This window comes from Sinocyclocheilus anshuiensis, unplaced genomic scaffold, assembly GCF_001515605.1.
Source record: "Sinocyclocheilus anshuiensis isolate Anshui unplaced genomic scaffold, SAMN03320099.WGS_v1.1 scaffold524, whole genome shotgun sequence".
Taxonomy (NCBI): Eukaryota; Metazoa; Chordata; class Actinopteri; order Cypriniformes; family Cyprinidae; genus Sinocyclocheilus; species Sinocyclocheilus anshuiensis.
Genome location: NW_015555703.1, coordinates 513,433 through 536,086, shown reverse-complemented (window position 1 = coordinate 536,086; position 22,654 = coordinate 513,433). Strand labels below are relative to the sequence as shown.

The following is a 22,654-nucleotide window of genomic DNA, read 5'->3' as shown; positions in this document are numbered from 1 at the left end:
TCAGCTTTCAGATGATGTATAAATCTCAATTTCAAAAAATTGAGCCTTATGACTGGTTTTGTGGTCCAGGGTCACAAATGGTTGTCTTAAGTGAAAACTAGTTGCTTAGCAAAAAGTCTGTTTTGAGTTTAACATTTTCCAAATTTAATCAGTCATTTAAGCGACAATGTTGAAAAATATAGGTTATGGCTTTAATTTCAATTAGTAGCAGCTCTGATTATAGGCAGAATTACAATAACAAGATGGCTTTCCTTACTGTGGTTAAAAATTAGTTGTATCATTGTAAAGATTTTGAAAAATTACTAATATCGTGGAAAGGATTTTGTTCATATTGCCTACCTCTAAGAAATTTAAACAGGGATCTGTCAGAAGGTTTACACATAAAATGTACTAGTCACGAATATTTTTTTTTTTTTTTTACAACTGTTTATTTTATTTCCAACAACTGAATGAATGAACACACAAATGAATGCCAACTGAATTATATAATAGTTTTTAACTTTGCATATTTGTGGTAAGCAGTGTGTAAAATTGGAGAATCATGTTCAATCCTGTGTATTGGTAAAAAAAAACATTATAGGTCATATTTTTGTCTCTTTGTTTTAAGATTAAACATTGGTTAAAGTTCTGGATTTACAATAAAAACATTCAGCTTAAACCCTGATGCTACATTTTTCAATGTGATAAAAGTAGTTTGTTTTTTTTCAAAGCATGCTGGGTAAGGAACACCTGGTTGTTTTTTGTTGGCGTTGTGGTACCCATGGCTGACCTGAGAGATATGGTTGATGGAGGACTCCATCCTGCGCAGCTGTGAAGCCTGAATATCCAATAGCTGCAGCACATTGTTGGCTAAGGCATTGATCTGATAGGCCACGCTCGCCAGGGACTGGGTAGTGTAGGCTTTGGTCTCCTCGAGGGCTTTCCTCTTGTCTTGTGCCTAAGCAGAGATTTAAAAAAAAAGATCCCACAAGTTTTAAAGACATAGTTTGCACAAAAATTGAAATTCTGTTATTATGTACTCCCCCTCATGTCATTGCTTGTGAAATATAGTTTCAACCCAGTCATCCACAAATGATTTTCCAAGCTAAAAGCTGTTGTGCCTTTGTGAATGATGATGTAAAAGCATCTTGGAATTTCTAATGGACTCTAGAGGAAATATTACATCAGATCAGATCGTCACGTGGAAAAAGTAATTGGCTGCCCAATGAAAGGTCAGTGAACCTCAGAGCGACAATGGGAAGTGATGGGCAAGTAACACACTAGATGCAGGTTCTTCCAGGATTGTCTATTACAAGTGTACTACTGATCAAAAATTATGGGGTCAGTATGATTTTCTAAAAGAAATTAATACTTTTATTCAGCAAGGATGCACTGTGTGACAATAAAGACATATACAATTACAAAAGATTTCCATTTCAAATAAATGCTGTTCTTTTGAACTTTCTATTCATCGAATAACCATGAAAAAAGTGTACCATGGTGTCCACAAAAATATTAAGTAGTACAACTGCTAGCAGAACAATGATAACAATAAAACATGTTTTTGAGCAAATCAGCATATTAGAATAATTTCTGAAGGATCATGTGACACTGAAGACTAGAGTAATGATGATTAAAATTCAGCTTTGATCACAGGAATTAATATAAGGATAAGATCATTTAAAAATATTTACAAACATCAAAATAGAAAAGTTATTTTTGCAATATTTTACATTTTTTGTATACTATATATTTTTTTATCAAATAAATGCAAACTTGGTGAGCATAAGAGCTTTTTTCAAAAACATTAAAAAAATCTTACCAACCCCAAACTTTTGAACAGTAATATTGCTGTAAATTGCTTTAAATAAACACATCTACTAATTAAAAAAGTGATCAGGACCCCAGTAATATAATGATTTGAGTTCATTTTATTGGGAGAACAAAGTGGCTGCAGTGTGATATGAGAGATATGAGACATGTGGTCAAATATACAATTTAGCAGTCATTATACAAAAACATTTGACAACAGAATGCTGTGAATGACCAAGAAGTATTTCATAGTAATAAAGCAAGAAATTCTGTAAACTAATCTGACAAATGATCTGCTGAAACCAACAGGCAACAATAACAATGAAAACTTTGGTTAAACAGTTTTCAGACAAGAGCGTGATGCGACTGAGACATCATTTCAGTGAGGATCCATATCCTATTGTTGTTCAAATTCAAAATCTTTTAGCATTTCAAACAATTTCCTGTTTCATCAATAACTTACTATTTAGCTTAGCATGACAGACATGAACAAACATTAAACTAAAGACATGTGGACTTCTCACTCTGCTTTTTTAAAGCCTTTAAAGGGGTACACTTATGTTACTATTTCGTTGTGAATATATGTATGGTAAGTGCAAATGCGTGGTGTATAAGCTAACCTAGTAGGCTAATCGGGTAGCTGTATGCTATGCTAGTATGTGAGCTAACAAAAAAAACAAACATGTTTGAATCATCAGTGGCAAATTCTTTATATATAAAAAAACGTACTGACAGGCTGTGAGTCAGCATTATTTGTCAGAATCAAAACATTAAAACCCATTATAAACGAGGCATTTGTTGCATCCAGCGAGGACATAATTACTGATTATAATTACTTATACTTTTTATGCGTTGCGTTGCATCGCGCCTAAAGAGAAAGGAAAACTTGAAATCGCATCATATGAGCCCTTTAAACATATGGAAATAACATTGAGTTATTTTAGCATTTTCTAGCTTTGAGTTATTAGCTTTGGCATACTGATAGTGACCATGTCAGAATGCTTTGACATGAATAGTAGTCGCTGACTAGTACCTACATGAATACCATCACTGACTCTAATCTATATATTGTTAACAATTAGCCTGCGACAAGCATGCAGCACTGAGCGCAGGTCTGCTTCAAACACCACCTGTTCCTGCATGTCAGTCCCGTTCAGCTGTTCTCAGACCATGTGTCTGTCGCCACGGGGGGAAATACAGATGAATGGAAGCATGAATGTCCTGGCTGTGTATTCCACAGTGTCCTACTAGACTGCTACCCAAAAGCTCTAAAACAATGAATAACTTATGATTTAGACATCATAAAGCAATGCGTTTTAATAATTAATAACATGATCATTTATCAGGTACTGCTGGGTTTTCACTTATTATGTCCAAAATGTCATAAGTCTTGACTATGATTCCTATATTAACATTTATAGATGTACACCAATATTTAAACGTTTGGGGTTTGTAAATGTAGGCTATATTTTATGCTCACCAAGACTGCATTTATTTGAATAGTAAAAACAGCACTATTTTGAAAAACTAGTATAATTTAATTTATTTGATACGTTTTAAATTTGATTTGACATTTTAAAAGTTTTTAAAAATACTTTTTGTAATTTATTCCTGCTGTATTTTCAGCATCATTACTCCAGTCTTCAGTGTCACATGATCCTTCAGAAATCATTCTAATATGCTGATTTGCTGCTCAAGACACATTTCTCATTATTATGAATGATGAAAACAGTTGTACTGCTTAATATTTTTGTGACAACTGTGATGCATTCAGGATTGAAAAGAGAGTTCAAAAGAACAGCATTTGTTTGAAAAGGAAATATTTTTTAACCTTATAAATGCCTCTGCTGTCACTTTTGATTAATTTAAAGAATCCTTACAGAATAAAAGTAGTAATTTATTTATTTATTTTTTTTATCTAGTGTACAAGAAACATTTATTATTCAGAAATAAATTAAAAGGAACAGATTAAATCTTAAATTTAATTTCTGATCAATTTAATGCACCCTTCTGGAATAAAAGTATAAATTCCATTCAAAAGAAGAAAAAAAATAATAATTTTGACCCCTACATTTTGAAGGTGGTGTACATATTCTTTGTCATGCCCAAATGAACACATTACTAAATCATGATTAATTCTACATGACACATTCTGGAATTCATTCACAAATGGTTTTAAAACTGATTCAAAGAGCATGGTGCAAGTCATTGATATGACTAACTTCTGTCTAGTGCCATAGATCCCTGCTTTGGACCTCTTCTCCAGAATGATACACCCACCAAAACCTCAAGAGAGACATCTTTGAACCATTTAGTCCTCTCACGAGTCCTCTGTGAATATCTGAGAATGTCTTACTCATGTTGTATGTTCAAGATTTTTGTTGTCACATGCTTTCATTACACAAGCCAGTAATGAGCTGTCAACAGATGACCGATGATCTCGTGTTTTTAAATTAATTTATTTAGAAAACTAACGTGTATTTTTTGTTATGCATGTCCCAACTGATATATAGAATTTGCAACTGTCAGACAATTCAATTAAATTGTTATTTTATTTTATTTTAGTATAATATATTATTTGAAGGCCTCTGAATCAAATCAAATCATAATCATATTGCATCATGGTCTAAGGTATCAGCAAATATCGTATCAAATCTTTTTGTGATGAAATGTCCAATTTCACTTCATTTATTACATTTTATCAGCAAAAAATATTGCTTTATATTTCCCAATAAATCCAAAACTTTGCCCAAAACAATGCCACATTTTTAATTTTGACAAAAAGTAGGGCCAGAGCTGTGAAAATATACATCTTCCTCATACATTTATATTGCTTAAGTTCAATAAATTTGTATCTATATGAAGTATTGAGTTATGGTCTGAGGACCGCTGGCTTTATGGTTAGTGAGAGATGAACAAAAACTAGGCTATGAGATGAAAATCAAATCAAACGGTACTGTGTTAAGAACATCCCACCGATCATAAATTTCACCAAGATGAATTTCAAAGTGATTACGTTAAGTTCAGACCTAATATCAGGTAAAGCTGTGTCTAAATAACTTGTGTATCATATAACTACATGCTCTTAGTCCATATGAAGAGTACTGAGGGTTAAACAAATACTACATAAACTTGAACCTGTGATTAAATCATTCAAGGGAATTATTATTTCATTCTTATTCCACTCATTATGACTGCAGAATGCCCTAATAAAACACAATACCCATATATATTAACTTACGTTCTATGATTCTCATTTATACCCTGAAAGAATACTATACTACAACATTTGGACATCTGAAGCAATGCTTCTCAACAGGCTCTCTCACAGGTCTGTGCTTTTATAGTAGGTGTGCGAGTGAAAAGGCTAGAGTGAGAGACAGACACGTTAACACAGGTGTGTCAGCAATAACTAATTCACACCATCACCGACATTTCGCGTCTAGGCGTCTCGCCATTCTACCTCACAGGCAATACACATTTGCCACACACACACACACACACGCGCGCGCGCATAAATGATATTCACTGCACGTTCCACCGGCATTTAATATAGCGTTGCCAAAACGTGGATGAAGTTCAATAGCGTTTAGAGGTTGAAATGAATATCGAATATCTGGGCTTTCATCACATTCATACTGTCACCCAAGAGGCATGACACGCGTCTGGACCTCTAGAGAAAGCAAACAGCAGAATTCAGCGGATAAATAAAACATTGTAACATTCAGAGCATGACGTTTCAGTTCGGAAAATGACGTATTGGCTTCGAACACATTTGCAGTCGATACATTGACGCTGCTTGACCTGCAATATGCTATTAGATATCGTAAAACTAGATTGGTTTCTAGCAATCTTTGGGGCGTTTTTTGACCGTTAAGCCTTTTATATCTTTATTTTTATAAAGATTTGTCTCCATCCATTGTAGCGAAAGCCGCACGTCTCTGACACACCCTCTGAACGTGAATTCGTGCATTAGCCTTCAACAACGCAAATATCATCCAAATCCAAACGCTCAGCATTCATATTAAATGAAGATACAGCGCGTATCGTGACTCGATGCGCCCTCGTAAGCGTTTCGATGAGGATCCTCTGTAACGCTACATATGCAGTGCTCGCATTTCAATCACATCCACACTGATTCAGATAATACATGAAAGGAGAAGGTAATTTCTTCGATCCATACCTGGACATAATTGTTCTCGCAATATTCCGCGACCCTTGAAAGGTTTTGGTAGCTCTCCACAAGGGCTCTTTTTCCAGCCGGGATTTCTTCCTCTAACAACATTTGTAGCTCTGCCATCTTACATCCCTCTGCATTACTCTTCTCCCCCTCTTTCATTGAAACCAGCAAGAGCTCCGACAGGAGGTCCCTCGCCTGGCATTCTGGGATTCCCGTTGGCTCCTCTTTTTCAGCAGTCCGACATTTCTCAACGCAGCGCCTTACGCACTGTGCTGTGATTGGCTGTTCGGTTCTGAGAATTCGTTGTCGGCCAATGGGAGAGGAGTGCGATTCTCTCAGCGATGAGAAATACCGCGATGTTCTACAACAGCATTCACGGACAAGCAGCAGATTTACAGCGAGGGCTGTATTAAGACTAATGAGTGTTTGTTCACTGTTTCGGGCAATGTTTTAGATAATATGTCTAAGACATTAAGTATGTGCGGCTGTATGTTTTAGAGGTAATAATAGGCTTTTCATAATATAAAAATAATTTAATGATGTTAAACCGTGGTGATAATAATGTACAAATATAAGAACGATGCGACAGTAAATCATGAACAACTCCCAAAACGCCCAAAGCTACAGCAAAAAGCATTAAAGACCTAGAAATTAAGCTAGTAGAGCCGATGTTTTAAAAAAATAATAAAAACCACTGTTTTATAATAGAGACACTTCTATATACTACTCGTGTGATATTGGTCATATATATTCTGAATTTTCAGAAAGTGTATAAGTCCATCCAGTAATGTAATAGCCTAGGTGTTGGACAGCTCCTTGCTAAAAATCTCAGCATGAGCAAAAGCCTTTTAAATATCCTTTCGCAAGGCATTGTGGATCATGTAGGCTAAAGGCGCGCTACATTCTATTAATCACTACTGAGTCTGGCGTCATTGGAAACTACATCACCCCAACTGCATCTGTTTCAGTTAATACCTAGGACGCGCTGAAGTTTTTTTTTTTTTCAAATGGACGAAACACAGGTGGTGAGTAATAATATTTTATGTGGTGTTTTGCTTTTTGTTGTTTAGTTTAGCAGTTCAGTGTACTAAAATTTCAGGCAATTTTTTAAAAAGAGTTTACAATGTGATTCATTTTTACTTTTTAAAGATTAATTAATTAACCTGCTATTAAACTAATTAACCGAAGGTGTGCAATATATGTTTAACATATCAAATAAATATTAAGTCTACATTTAAATTATTATCTTATTAACGTGATATGCTTTTTGTTCCACGTCTGTTGGTTAAATGTTTATGGCTTTTTCTGACATCTGTCAATCACGAGGTAGACGTGTCCATGACACGAACAGTGTTGGCGAGTAACTAGTTACATGTAATGGCGTTACGTAACGTAATTTAATTACAAAATAAATGTAACTGTAATCAGTTTAATCAGTTTAATGAGAAAAAATGTGCAATTAAATTAATAATATTATATTTTCATACACACCCACATACAGTTTTAATTGATTTCTTTCCCAAACTGCTTTGACTGCTCTAACACAAGTTTAGATCACAAAATAGGACACATGATTATTCTGTTTTATTTCTTATTTGGGTTTATTCTTTATTTTTTAAGATTAACTGTTTTTCCCCCGAAGGCATTGTTAGATGCCAGTGTTTCCTGTCATAACTATGCAAAGATTTGATTTCAAAAACAGTATCATAGCGATTAAACTATATCTTGTTATGATTTTAAATCTGTATTTAACCTTAGAATGATCTCAAAGTAAAAAGAGGTGCTAAACTCTGATTTTGTGGTGGCTGTGCTTTAAAAGTAACTCTTCTGTAAAAGTAAAACTACTGTAAGGTTAACCCTGCCTGGTGTAAAAGTTTAAAAACCATTAACAGTTGAAAACATTCCTTAGAAATTTAGAAAAGTAATCAAAAAGTAATGAAATGTAATCAGTTACATTACTTTAATAAAGTAATTGAAATAGTTACACTACTTATTACATTTTAAACGGGGTAACTTGTAGTCAGTAACCTATTACATTTCCAGAATAACCTTCCCAACCCTGGACACGAAGGGCAATGGAAGATCCCAAATCTATTCAGAGGAGGTTTGAAGCGGCTGTTAAAGTGATCCAGAGTTTACCTAAAGATGGTATTACCTCTTTATTAAAGGAACACTCCACTATTTTTGAAAATAGGTTAATTTTCTTTTAAACAGGAAAAATATAGAAGCTCTTTGGTCATTTTTGAGCGAGATGCTAACGGTCTAATCAGATTCAATGATCTATGCTAAGCTACAGCTAAAAGTGCTACCGCCAGACCCGGAGATCGGCTGAATGGATTCAAAAACGGTAAAACTCAACTGTTTAACTCTAGGGGAGTTGGAAAATTAACCTATTTTCAAAAATAGTGGAGTGTTCCTTTAAATATTAAATATCAGTGTCAAGTATTGAACTACATGGTTTTCTTTTTAAATAGCAATAAAAGTTTATTTTAATCATTCTTTCCTCATTTCACACAGGTTCCTATGACCTGTCTGATGAAATGCTGGTTATGTTCTACAGTTACAACAAACAAGCTACAACAGGACCATGTAACACCCCGAAACCCAACTCTTGGGATCCTATTGGTAAAGCTGAATGGTAACTATCATCCATTTTTAGATGATTTTCGACTACATGATAATTTTCAGCTGAATTTGGTGTACATTTCAAATGAAATGTTTACTTACAGTCATTTAATAAAATTACACCGGCAGATAAAATAAACAGTTTGTCTGTTATAATCTGTGTGTTTGAAAAATATGATTTGATGTCATCATTCTCACCAAATATCACACAGATGACTCAGACGATGAGATGTACAGTGACTCAATGGAAAATACAGCAACACAAGAGAAGGTACAGTCTCCAGTGATGTTTTCAGTTCTTTCACAGGCTCAAGAACATATTGCACTTAAAAAAAAATACATTTTGCAAAATGAAAATAAAAACTATTGTAGAAAAATTATAATTTTCCATTTTAATATATTTTAAAAAGTAACGTATTCCTATTTATTTTCAGTGTCATGGTCCTAAAATTTTTAGGCTTCAATTGGATTACTGTTTTTTTATTTATTTTGATGTTCAGTGTGACCTGGACATGTTTTTGTGAGATTCACTCTATAGTACAATACTCATAAGGTCTTTCAAAGCTCTTATTAATAATCTGATTAACGTATTAAACACTTTTGTGTTGACTTTAGTACTGAAGTCTTCAAATTCAGACAAACCCTTGAAACAACAATCATTAATGTGATTCATAAGTTGGGTTGAATCCATAGAATCCATCATGCTATGAAGTCACTCCGATGCATCATACATCACCAGAGATTTGAAAGTGTTAAGTGATTCTTGGCAAAAAAACAAACTATGACTTGAATCCTGGGCAAAAACATGGATTAAGTGACATCAACTGCAGTCCATCAATAGATAGTTAGTACAGGCTTGTGACATTTTTTGGAGAGAAAGAGAGAGAGCGAGAACTAAAGGAAGAAATGTATTTGTTTGTCATGTCAGAGCGATATAAAGGGGAGTATGTGATGCTTTCCCTAGGGTTCGGGAGTTCACAGGGTCCATTTGGCAGATGTGAGCGTGACTGGGGCCAACACGCAACAAGGGGGAAACAGAGAGCCTCAGTGTGGGAGTCAGGATGGAAAACCACAGGGAGTTACACCCCCTGTCCCCCACCCACCGACACTTGGACCGGTCCAAACTGACAGAATCTCAGCAGGCAGTGGAAGAAGTTGGGCTTGAATCAGTGTTTGAATGAGTCTTGAGCACCATCACGTCAACAAGCAATAATGTGATCAACAAGCTAATTTTCCACATAAACTTACAATGCGAGTGAATACTATTATACTTCTGCTAGGAATCATTTCCTAAAAAGGCAAGACTCTATTACTATTGCATCGTGGCATTTATTGTAGTCTATATTGATATTTATTTCCTTTCATCAATGAGCTGGGATTCATATAATAACAAGAAAGAAGTCACACTTTATACTTTGAACCCTGTAAAGCCTGACATATGAAATAATAGTCAGAAAAATCTTCTTTTTTTTTTTTTTTTTTAAATGGCACAGTTTAATGAACCTAAAAAAGAGAAAAGAATGTTTGATATATTGATACATAAAAATTCATAAAATTCTGATGGATCAAATAAGATATATCATATTTAATACTAGGGCTGGGTATCGATTCAGATGTCCCGATTCGATTCGATTTCGATTCGCAAGCTCTCGATTTGATTCGATTCGATTCTTGGTTCGATTTATTCAAAAGTAACAGTAAAGTCATTTATAATTTACAAAAGATTTCTATTTCAAATAAATGCTGTTCTTTAAAACTTTCTATTCATCAAAGAATCCTGAAAGAAATGTAGCATGGTTTCCACAAAAATATTAAGCAGCACAACTGTTTTCAACATTGACTATAATAAGAGGAAATGTTTCTTGAGCAGCAAATCAGCATATTAGAATGATTTCTGAACATCATGTGACACTGAAGACTGGAGTAATGATGCTGAAAATACAGCTCTGAAATCACAGGAATAAATACATTTTGCAGTATATTAAAATAGAAAATAGTATTAAATTGTCATTTTTACAATATTTAAATTTTAATTGTACATTTTACAACATTACTGTTTTTTTTACTGTATTTTGGATAGGTTTTGAATGGTAGTGTTCAAAATATTGACACCGTTTCTATGGTGTATTAGGTTGTTTATATATGAGCAGGTAGTCATTGCAGTCATTTGAATATATCTCAGCCTTTAATGATCCTTTTCTGACACATTACACACATTTTTCTCAGAGTTATTACATTCCAGACTAGAGGAAAAAGAAAGTCTTTTGACTTTTAAAATATGGGCAGAAACCAAATGCCAGGGAAGCTCGTCTGTTATAGCTTTTGGAAATGGAGATTAATTATAAAAATAAAATGTGACCCTGGACCACAAAACCAGTCATAAGGGTCAATTTTTTTTTAAATTGAGATTTCTACATCATCTGAAAGCTGAATAAATAAGCGTTCCATTGATGTATTGTTTGTTAGGATAGGACAATATTTGGCCGAGATACTATTTGAAAATCTGGAATCTGAGGGTGCAAAAAAAAATCAAAATATTGAGAAAATCACCTTTAAAGTTGTCCAAATGAAGTTCTTAGCAATGCATATTACTAATCAAAAATTAAGTTTTGATATATTTACGGTAGGAAATTTACAAAATATCTTCATATGATCAACATGATTTTTGGCATAAAAGAAAAATCGATAATTTTGACCCATACAATGTTTTTTTTTTTTTTTTGGCTATTACTAAAAATATACCCCAGTGACTTAAGACTGGTTTTGTGCTCCAGGGTCACAAATGTGTGTGGACAAATTCACTGTATCAAATTGAAAAGCTCAGACTGTCTTACTGATATGAATGTCTTCTGGCATATATGCGGACCATTAAATCTACGACAGTGTATGTAGTATATTTTTTAAGCAGCAGACATACAATACTTATGTTATTGTTATTGTAAAGCTGGTAATTCTTTTGTTAGATGAATAAAGAATTTGAATGGATAATTGTGTTTTTGACTGCTTAAAAGAGACAGACAAGACAGATAGACAGGTAGATAGATAGATAGATAGATAGATAGATAGATAGATAGATAGATAGATAGATAGATGATGGAGAATATGGAAGATTTGTCCTAAAATCAAAGACAGTCAATGTCGGCCCATTGAGATACTGTAGTGCTTTCCACACAGACTCAAATATAGGGAGCACAATAACAAGCTGGTAGTGTCCAAAAACTTGATAATACTACTTAATCAGGATGTACACGGGGTAGAGAAACATTAAACCGCTGTAGAAGGTGGTCTGAAAGCCGCAACGTCCATTCAAAGACTATAAATTCACTGGCTAACTAGACCGCTACCTTTTTTATGGACATAAACACTAGGACAGATAGTTTGTGCAGTCAAGATCACTACTATTGTGGAGGTTTATGAATATTAATTACGTTCGCCCAGTAGACGTCGCTGATTTCGCATGGATCTGACGGAAGGTGAGGAAATAGCAGCAGTACTTACATTTTAGCTAGAAGTGGAAAACATAAAGTTTTTCAAAAGATTCATAACCCTTTTGCCTTTTTTCTTTTGAAGTGCGTAAATGGAAAGAGGTGGTTGGTGTTTCCTGTCCAGAGTTACAGGCGGTTCTGCTGGAGGGTCGAGAGAAGGAAGGAGAACCAGTTCAGATGATCTACCCTTTGCCTTCACACAGATCCATCAAACACAGAGTAGGACACCGTCAGGATGATACTATCATTTCTAAGCAGCTCTTGGGGCCGTGATGTATTAAAGCATATACAGTATAAGTGTTTTACGCGGCACCAAACGGAATTGAAAGAAGAACTGTTTCCAAACAGGTTTCCCAATGGGGCTGTTCACACAGAATGCTTTTTCCATTACATTGTGCTACTTTTCCATTGTTTTTCTATGTAAACACATGATAGACGGAAGTGTTTGACCGTTGTCAAAAGGTGTTGTCAAAATGGTATCTGGCAAGGGCCCGGACCTTCAGTAGTACACTTGCCCGAGACTTAAACAAGGTCTCATACCTGCTTTATAAGCCTTAATGTCATTATGCTTTAACACATGATGCTGTGGTTTACTGTATCTCTCACAGGTTGTGGAGTATACTGGACAGAGGTGCCCCGATGCTCTTGTGTGCAGTGGCTTCTGACTCCAGTCTTGTGTACCAGAGACTGTGTGAAGGCTTCCTGACCCCCGACCCTCCAGTGGACATCCAAGACCAAGGCCGCCGACAGCATCGCAAACGGAGGTTACAGACGTGAGAGAAGCACCCAGATGATACAGCCAGACTGTGATTCTTAGCTCTCCAGATGTGAGGATTGGGCAGTACTTCCAGTTCGAATGCATTTATGAACTCATATTATCTTTGAGGACGAGAGACTGAATTTATAAGATCAGCTTAGACATGGACCGTATTTGTGTGTATGAGTGGATCCATGCTGCTTTTGTCTGTTATACAGAGTATTACACAAACACAACACCACTGAGGTGCTCTTCTTTACTCAAATACTTGAAATGTCAGATGTGTAAAATTGCGCATTCCCAGAGAAAGCTGAAAAATACATTGGTATTTGTATTGTGTTTATAATCCATCTTAAAGGGATAGTTCACCCAGAATCCAAATTCTCATTATTTACTCACCTATATATATATATATATATATATTCCACAGAACAGAGCTGGAAAAAACATCAATAAACCAGATGCCTTTGCTTTTCCTTGGTTAGTTGATCATTGTGTATTTATTTATTCTTTTACTCAGCATCGCACTTGCATTTTTGGCAATATTGTTTGGCCCATCTGTGTACATACAGAACTTAAGCATACATGTGGGATACTGTTCACTTTAGTGTGAAATTAATGGCTTACTGTTGTCTCTCATTTCAGAAAAGAAAACACTGTTCCCTTAAGGCTATGGCAAATTACTGTCACACTGTAAAAGGAAGAAGCACTTTCAGGTAATAAAAACGTAGCTATGTAAAACTTTCGGAAGGCTGGTTTTGAAACTTGTACTGGTTTTCAACTCAAGAATAGTGACTATAAATGTCAAGCAAACGTATGATATCCACCTGTAGAATATAGAATAAAATGAGTTATCTGAAAACTATATGACCTTAAGATACTGTAACTGGCGTCTCTAAACACGGCTAGATGCTGTGATCTATCGCCACTGCCCAACACATCCTCAAGACCGGCCCTGAAGGAACTGCACTGCCCTTATCTAACAAACAAATCTAGTGATGATACATACAGCACTGCTGTCCTGAGCATTGTAACATAACTCAAAGAAAAAGGTCAAAAAGACACACATAATACACTGTGGGTGAAAAATACTTGCTCACGTCGTTAAAAAAACAATTGGAATGCTAGAAATGGCCTTGTGTTTGTGTCCAAACGCTTTCACTTCCTGTGTCTCAACAGCATGACCTGGACAAAATCACGTTAAGTCTCTTGGTAAGTCCTCCTAAGGAGATATCATCTCCACCGCTGGTCTACCACGTGTAGTGTCCATGTCAAAGGAAGGGCGAATTCCAGGATTCTCCGCATGGCTCTCTCCACTGTATGTAGTCTATGAGTAGGAGAAGGCTTATGGGTAGTGTAAGGCAAGGGATTGAGGAACAGTCTGAAAATGGCTTTCCCATTCAAAACTTGGGCCAAATCCCAGTCTCCTTAACCATGGGTTTTCCATGCCCCCACTACCGTTTAAATACTAGTCCTCAAGAGTCTCAAAAACGGACCTGTAAGACATTTGGGAGAGTGTGTAGATTGTAAACAGAGTGGATAACTGGGCTGAATGTCACTTGATCCCACGCTCTTGAAGATGAATACTTATTGGGTAAGGAGGCATGGGGGAACTTTGGGACAGGGATGACTCAATGTTGGCGCGAGTCAAACGTCTCAGCATGCTATGTCATATCCTCATCCTCTGAGCAGTAGTCCCGTCCCTGTAAATATAAAAGTCGTATAAAGAAAAGGCACCTCGAAAAGCAATTAAAATAGACAGGTATAGTATATAATATTATAATTCCATGCATATTCTTCCATTTTTTATTATTTAAAGAAGAAACCAAACCAATGTATAGTTGACATTTGAGGCTTGATGCTATAGAAAAGCAATTCACGTTTTTTCAGGAAGAGTGTTTTTAGCGTGTTCATTTTCATAGAAAAATATGGCACGCAGTTGCTTTAAACAATGGTATAAAGCTATTCAAAACATCATTCAGGATGATAATTACGATAATCGTAATTAGTAATCGCAATTACAATTTCAAGGGAATAATCAACAATAATGATTTTTGTCATAATTGTGCAGCCCTACTTTCCACCATAAGGTGTTCTGTTCTGAGTGTTTTTAGCACATCACTATGTGGTTGCTAGGGTGTTCTGGGAGGCTGTTGGGGCCAATTCAAAAGAGCCCACCTCAAAGTATTTATGATATTCTGGTCCCTTTGTCTACCAGGCAAAAATCATAATTAAAATGGATTGGAAAAGCACAAACAGTGTGTGATGAACTGTGTATTACTCGTGGTTAAGCTGAAAGTGTACTTCTATTTTGATGCAAACACCTAAGCCCAAAGTATACGTTGGTTTTTGTGCAAATGCTTAAGCACAAAGTATATTTCAGTTTTTACTAGGGTTGTAATGGTACATGTATTTATCCCGAACCGTCACGGTTCGGTTCATGCAGTCAGATGACGAATACAGTCAGTCAAAGGCAATCAATCCAGAAGGGGGTGATTACGGTAATGCAACGCTAACCGCAACAACAGGAATAGGAACCGGTTTTTAGTTTTATTTTGGCCGATCTCTGAAGCTCTGATTCCACCTAGAGCTGCACAAAGCAGAGACAGCTTTGGCCTTGTCCCTGACTAGACCCCTGAGCTCACCACCATTCCCTTCTTCTCTCCCCACACACTCTTCCTGCGAGAAACCAGGTGCTACAGAGGATGAAATAGTGTTGGCTGTTCTTCTCCTTTTCCCCCTGGAACTGGTACGCCATTTCTGCCATTTTGAGTGAGTGTTCACTGTGCACTTGGATAGGTTAAATCCATACACAAATTCCGAGTATGGGTCACCATACTTGGCCACACGTCACTTCACTATACTTCAAAGTATATTTCTGTTTTTAACCAAACACTTAAGCCCAAAGTATACTTCGGTTTTGACACAAATGTACAGCTGAACACGTAGCCTTTCAATGTATACTCCATTTAGTGTGCGTAAACTCAGGCAGTCGACACATGCGCACTAGTAGATTTCATCATTGTCCAGTGTCTGTGCTACTTCTCTCCCAAAACTGTGACTGCAAAAATGTCTCTGTACTCATTTCAACTAGACTTGAGGATTTCTGCTAACCCCCTGAAGGCCCGGGTATACTTCATTTTCAATGTTCTGCTCTATCTCATGCACAGCTTTTAAAGTATAACCACCCATGGATGAGCACAGATGGATGAGTTTGACACATGTGGAGTACCACCTAGTGGACTCTTTCTGTCTCAACATTCACCTCGTGCCTGCAATGTTGTACGCACAGATGTCCGCGGACACTCCTGATGATGAAAATTACAGCATTCGGACAGTGCACAGACCGTCACAGAACGGAGAAGACTGAAGTATATGTTGGGCTTGGGACAAGTACTCATCAACGCAGCAGTCTCATGTTGTCTTGAGTAGTTGTTGTTGTTTTTCCGTCTCCATTTCTTTGTTGACTGTGAAACAATGACCCAGGACCGTAGTAATTTGTGCAAAAAAAATGATCGGCGTATATGCAAGCTGAGCGTATATAGTACGCGTGGTTTGAAAAATCTGGCTGCATGCATACAGTACATGCATAAAATTTAAAATCACACACACTGTATGCATACCTTAGCGTAAAAACCAAAGTATACTTTGGGCTTTAAGGACTTGACAAATCCTCTCACCCTATGAGCAATAGTAATGCTACTTCACACACCTTTTCAATCTTCTCATCCAGCATCCTGAAGAACTCCTGCTGGCTCTCTGAAGAGTGGATACTGAGGAACAATCAAGACTTGGTGACCATCTCATTGGTCATCTTCTCTCTATTACTGAATACTTGTTACTCAAGAGCAGAAACCAAACACAAACTCACCTTATCTTATTACTATTCCCGGTGGCATCTTTATGCCTGCCCTTGTGCAAAAATGTGCTCTTTTCCTGCAAGACATAAAGAAGAAAAATTAATGTTCTCCAGGATGGTAAAATTATTATTTGGAGATACATAATAATATGGATCATGTATACTAATGCATCAATCTTTACCAAGTTCTCTTGGTTTTGTGTGTTCGTGCGCTCCTCTTCTCCATGCATGTACTTCACCTTCTCAACTCCTTTCAGTTTGTACTCATCTACACAGAAAGAGTAAAGTACACTTAAAATCACCTGGACACCGGATTCTTAATCCATTGTACTTCAGAGTTAAACAACATATTTAACAAAATAACCCTGAATTACCACCAATACTCACAAAGAAATTTCTTTTAAATAAATTGCATTTATGGATCATGTACAATAACGTATTATATCAAGTACATAAAAATCAAGTACCAGGAATGTACTAAGAAAGAAAATAGTCCATTTTTATTTTATATTGACTTTAAGGTTGCTTATTTAACCCCAGAAGAACAAGGCATGACCTGTCATCACTGTTGAAGGGCAGTTAAATCCAGGTCACTCCAGAGGGACTGTTTTTAATAACTGAACTGTAATTCACTTTGGATAGAAGCACCTGCTAAATCACCACTTACACTAATAGGACTGTAAAGGCTGATTTGTTATAAACTGTATTCCCACTGCGACACCAACAAGAGCTTCAAAATGATACCACTTCTCAAGTTCATTTAGACCCATAGCTGTCTTTTTTGGTCATATATATATATATACATATATATATTTCCCTTAATAATAAAAACCTTCATTTAAAAACTGCATGTTGTGTTCACTTGTGTTATCTTTTACTAATATTTAAATTTGTTTGATGATCTGAAACATTAAAGTGTGACAAACATGCAAAAAAATAAGAAATCAGGAAGGGTGTGTGTAGGGTGTATATATATAGGTGTGTGTGTGTGTGTGTGTCCTTTAAAAATTTGAGTTGATACATTTTTGAAAATGTTTTTGAAAGAGGTTGTATGCTCAATACAGTAAAAACAGTAATATTGTGAAATATTACAATTTGTTTTCTATTTTAATATATTTTAAAATGATAATTTATTTCTTTATTTTTGTGACGGTCAAAAATTTTCAGCATCATTACTCTAGTCTTCAGTGTCACATGATCCTTCAGAAATCATTCTAATATGCTGATTTGCTGCTCAGGAAACATTTTTTTCAGGATTCTTTGCATTCTTAGCATTTATTGGAAATAAAAATCTTTCATAACAATGTATAAGTCTTTACGGTCACATTTGATCAATGTAATACATACAAATAAATATATATATATCTGTGTGTGTGTGTGTACAATTCTGTAAGTGGCATTGCAAATATTATTAACTAATAACTAATGTTTATTGCAATATTCCATATTGTGTGTACAAGAGGTTTATGAGTAATGTTATACTGCAAAATAAAACAAACACATATGCTACATCAGCTACATGTTTACATTTAATACAATTTTAAATTGTATTAAATTCAACTTTGCATCCAATTCACTCCATATACAGTCAATACTAAGTCAGGAACCGAATTGGAATTTTCTCTATTAATATCACATTATCTAAACGTGAATATCTGTGGACACGACACACAGCTGCGACACTGACCGGAGAAGGCATCTCCGTTGCTGTAGGCCTTACCCCGGCCCTCTTCATCACTGGGTACAGATGACAACTGCTTGGCTGAGGTGCAGCCCATCGCCTCACTTCCTCTCCTCTCCTTCCTGCATGGCACTCTCTGCTGCACCTGACCCAACAAACACAGGAGTTCACACAGAACTGCAGCAAAAATACAAGCATTCAGTACTCAAATCAGACAATCTACATAAACATACAATAATACAGTAGCATGTAGTCTAACATGGAGCTTAGTCTATCTGTACTGATATTCGCTGAACTTCAGTTTTATATCTGGGTGTGTCACATTTATGTTTCCTGCTCGTGCTGAACATCTGATATGAATTTGGGTTAATGTGACACAGGCCTCAGCAGTGGATGCTGGTGCGTTTGGACATCAGCCATTAGAAATAGAGACTAGAAATGGTGGGATGAACTGATAAGAAAAAAAAAACAGGTTTGTGAGGATTAAACATACATAACGTAAACGCATATGAGGTTTCATGTACTCAGGGACATATGTGTTACCCATAACTATGAAACTTACTGTGAACAAAATGTTTTGAAAAGATATTTGGGGAAATAAAACAATTCCTATAGACCAGGGGTTTCCAAACTCGGTCCTGGAGGGCCGGTGTCCTGGAGAGTTTAGCTTCAACCCCAATTAAACACACCTGAACCAGCTAATCAAGCTCTTACTAGGCAATGGCATACTAGAAACTTAAAGGCAGGTGTGTTGAGGCAAGTTGGAGCTAAACTGGATAAATTGCAGATTTCTTTCGATATTCTAAAGGAGAACTTGTCTAAATATCAAAAAACTGTTAGATCTGAGAAATCAAAGTATCTCTCTAATGTTATCTGTAATAACTCTCATAAGCCAGCTGTGCTGTTCAGTACTATTAATGCTGCTTTGAACACTCCCCAAGCTACTTGTTTAGAGCCTTCTGCTGAAATGTGTGAGACATTTTTAAATCAATAAGATTGAGGCTGTTAGAGCTAATATTTCTCTCCCATTGACATTTGTATCCATTTCCACTGAGTGCTCTGCTGTTTTTAGTCAGTTTGAGCCGGTGTCTCTTACCTCATTGAGAGAGATCATTGTTAAAATTAAATCTTCCTAGAAACTGCACTGTTGAAAATTTTTAATGACTTGTTACTTGCTACTGACTCAGGGGACTGTGCGATTTTAATTCTGCTAGACCTTTCGGCTGCATTTGATACTGTAGACCATAAGACCTCGATTACATGCTTAGAACAATGTGTTGGTATTAAGGGTACTGCGTTGGGATGGTTTAGATCCTATTTGTCCGAAAGAACTTTCTCAGTTCGTATTGGAGACTTTGTCTCCTCAACTGCTTCTTTCATGTGTGGGGTCCCCCAGGGCTCCATTTTGGGCCTATTTTGTTCTCCCTGTATATGCTCCCCTTAGGACATATTTTTAGGACATTTGGTATTACTTTTCATTGTTATGCAGACGATACGCAAATTTATCTACCTTTGAAACGAAGAGATACTTGCTCTTTAGCACCCCTATTACAGTGTCTTGAGGAAATTAAAGCCTGGATGGCACTAAATTTCCTTAATTTTAACGAAAATAAAACAGAAGTTATACTGTTTACGCCGGGAGGTACTTGTGAGTTATCAGATTTGGACCTTGGTGAATTGAAGCCACTTGTGAAGCCCTATGTAAAAAATGTAGGTGTTATCATAGACTGTGATTCTAAATTGGACAAACAGATTAACTCGGTAGTTAAATCCTGTTTTTTCCAATTGAGACAACTCACCAAGGTGAAATCTTTCCTGTCTTCTAAAGACTTTTAAAGAATCGTCCATGTTTATTTCAACTCGTCTGGATCATTGTAATGGCCTCTAAATAGGTATTAGTCAGGCCTCTCTCTCCAGACTGCAGATGGTCCAGAATGCGGCAGCTCGACTGCTGATGGGTACACGAAAGCGGGAACACATCACCCCCGTTCTTGCCTCTCTTCACTGGTTACCTGTCCATTTTAGGATTCAGTTTAAGATTTTGATATTTGTTTTTAAATCTCTTAATGGTTTAGCACCTAAGTATCTGTCCGACCTGATTAAGCTGTATGCTCCGCTAAGAGCACTTAGGTCTGCTGACCATTTGCTTTTAGTTGTCCCACGGGTAAAGTTGAAGAGCAGGGGTGACCGAGCATTTGCAGTGGCGGCCCCGAAGCTTTGGAATAGCTTGCCCCTCTACATTAGACAGACTCAAACACTTGCTGTTTTTAAATCTAGCCTAAAAACTCATTTTTAGAGTCTGGCATTTGACGCTACATGAGAGCTGCTTTCTTCGATTATTCGACTTATTGTCTTTTTATTGTGTTGTTGACTCTTTGTATCTTTGACATTTTTATTCTTTTATGTGTGTACAGCACTTTGATAAACACTTGTTGTTTAAAAAAAAAAGTGCTTTATAAATAAACTTTGACTTGACTTGACTTAACTCTGCAGGACACCGGCCCTCCAGGACCGAGATTGGGCACCCCTGATCTAGCCGTTTTGGACACTAAACCATTAATAATCTAATTGCATGTAACTGCAAGCACAGTTTTACAATATTAACTATGGACATCTGACAACCAGAAGTGGCCTAGGTTGTGCAGCTTCTTGCCCAGTCAGTAAATGACTAAACATTGCTTCTGTGTATGAAGGTTCCTCCTAAGAAAACTGGTTTTAGGCAGGTTTCCAAGGCACTGTCATGTCTAATGATCTACAACCAATTCAAATGAGCTTAACCAGAGACTGTATGTAGCTGAGATGGACCACTGGTATTATAATTAATGGGAGAAGCTGGAAAAGCCAACAGAGTGATGCAGGAATGAATCCTAAAACCTGGAAATAAGTTAGCATTTTTGAAGTCAATGCGTCAGTTTTTGGTCAAATGCGTTAAAACAACCTCAAGATATTTTTCACACTTTATGCTATGACATAAAGTACATCAGTAATATCCCCTACTTGTGATTTTTTTGGTAATCTTTTGTGGCTTAAAGGCACAATATGTAATTTTCGCCATTAGAGGGCGCGTATTCAAAATAAACAAATAGATAAAGGCATAGTTTGATGACGCCGTGACTGAGTGTGGAATCATGGGAGTTGTGGTCTTCATCCCCACAGCCGATGCAATCCGATGGGACTCGGGCAGAAATCATGTTCATGGATGAGCTAATGATTTATTAACGTTGTAGAATGAAGCAGGCTGAAAGCCGTCGAAGCGAAACGAGGCGGCTGAACGAGCGTGACACACGGCTCGAAAGCAGCGGAGCTTTTATTATGCCACAGTCGACCGCTTCCGCTCCTTCCGGTCGTGCGTATGTGGGTTAAAGCATCGCTTATTTATCATATTAGATACATTTGAAAGTTCTGTTATAATGCTACTCTGTGCAGTCGTCACCGGTCTATTAAAACGCACAACATATTAAAGTGTCTTTGGTGTTTCCATGTTTTCTACAAAACAAACCGGAAATCGAGGGGTTATGACATCATTGGCAGGCGACACAATGACACTATAGACACGGTCCGTGTCACTAGTTAAAATTGCTTATTTCTCTGGATTTAAACATTCTTCGAAACATTTGGGATAATGCAAGTACACAAGTCAGCAAAATATATAACACCGTTCTAGTGGTGTTTGGATATTTTAATAAAAAAATCTTATCTTAGTGGGACTTAAAGGGACTACAGAGGTTGGGTGAGAATGTTAAACGTCATCACACCCAACAGGAGTCACGAGTCTGCTTTTACAGCTTCATTGTGTTTGTACTTGCAGTCTTGCAAAGTTTTAGTTGGAAAAGTTTTTAACTTGTAGATTTGAAATAATGATAGAAAAAAGTTGTCAGTGACTTAGTGGTGGTGATGTTAAAGTCATGAGAAGGTGGTGTAGTCAGTTTCTAGCCTAACTTTAGCGGTTTACTTCTGGCAGTTGAATTGAGGCTTTCAAAATTCGTAAGTTGTGTTTCAAAATTGGCAGTCATGGCCTAATGGTTAGAGAGTCAGACTTGTGAAAAAGTGAAAGTGAAAGTGACGTGACATGTGGCCAAGTATGGTGACCCATGCTTGGAATTAGTGCTCTGCATTTAACCCATCCAAAGTGCACACACACATCAGTGAACACACACACACACACACACACACACACCATGAACTGCATGCCGCTTTGACACGTACACTCTTAAAAATAAAGGTGCTTCAAAAGGTTCTTCAAGCGATGCCATAGAAGAACCATTTTTGGTTCCAG

At 36.6% G+C, this 22,654-nt stretch overlaps 3 protein-coding genes across 6 annotated transcripts in view; 1 reads left to right on the top strand and 2 right to left on the bottom strand.

The window, feature by feature from the left end:
• Positions 1-6,140, bottom strand: part of LOC107671751 (abl interactor 1-like) — a 17,465-nt gene extending 11,325 nt beyond the window's left edge. For all 3 annotated transcript variants that reach the window (XM_016464696.1, XM_016464698.1, XM_016464697.1), the window contains exons 1-2: positions 5,975-6,140; positions 770-937 (exon numbers count right to left, since the gene is read on the bottom strand). In XM_016464696.1, the coding sequence (XP_016320182.1) occupies positions 770-937; positions 5,975-6,130 (324 nt within the window). In that variant the 5' untranslated portion in view covers positions 6,131-6,140. The remainder of the gene's footprint in view (positions 1-769; positions 938-5,974) is intronic.
• A 5,913-nt stretch (positions 6,141-12,053) lies between these two features.
• LOC107671644 (tRNA-splicing endonuclease subunit Sen15-like) lies at positions 12,054-12,858 on the top strand. The gene is made up of 3 exons (XM_016464552.1): positions 12,054-12,069; positions 12,167-12,350; positions 12,690-12,858. The coding sequence occupies exons 1-3, from the start codon at positions 12,054-12,056 to the stop codon at positions 12,856-12,858; spliced, it is 369 nt and encodes a 122-aa protein (XP_016320038.1).
• A 457-nt stretch (positions 12,859-13,315) lies between these two features.
• LOC107671715 (uncharacterized protein C1orf21 homolog) overlaps positions 13,316-22,654 on the bottom strand; it is a 17,198-nt gene continuing 7,859 nt past the window's right edge. The window contains exons 2-6 of one of the 2 annotated variants that reach the window (XM_016464654.1): positions 18,385-18,523; positions 16,880-16,965; positions 16,710-16,774; positions 16,551-16,611; positions 13,316-14,541 (exon numbers count right to left, since the gene is read on the bottom strand). In XM_016464654.1, coding sequence (XP_016320140.1) covers positions 14,503-14,541; positions 16,551-16,611; positions 16,710-16,774; positions 16,880-16,965; positions 18,385-18,475 — 342 coding nt within the window. In that variant the 5' untranslated portion in view covers positions 18,476-18,523 and the 3' untranslated portion in view covers positions 13,316-14,502. The remainder of the gene's footprint in view (positions 14,542-16,550; positions 16,612-16,709; positions 16,775-16,879; positions 16,966-18,384; positions 18,524-22,654) is intronic. The other variant, XM_016464655.1, reaches the window with a different exon arrangement.

Coding starts and splice junctions, on each gene's coding strand:
- LOC107671644 (XM_016464552.1), top strand. Junction 12,351..12,689: donor TCTAAGCAGCTCTTGGGGCC/GTGATGTATTAA, acceptor TATCTCTCACAG/GTTGTGGAGTATACTGGACA.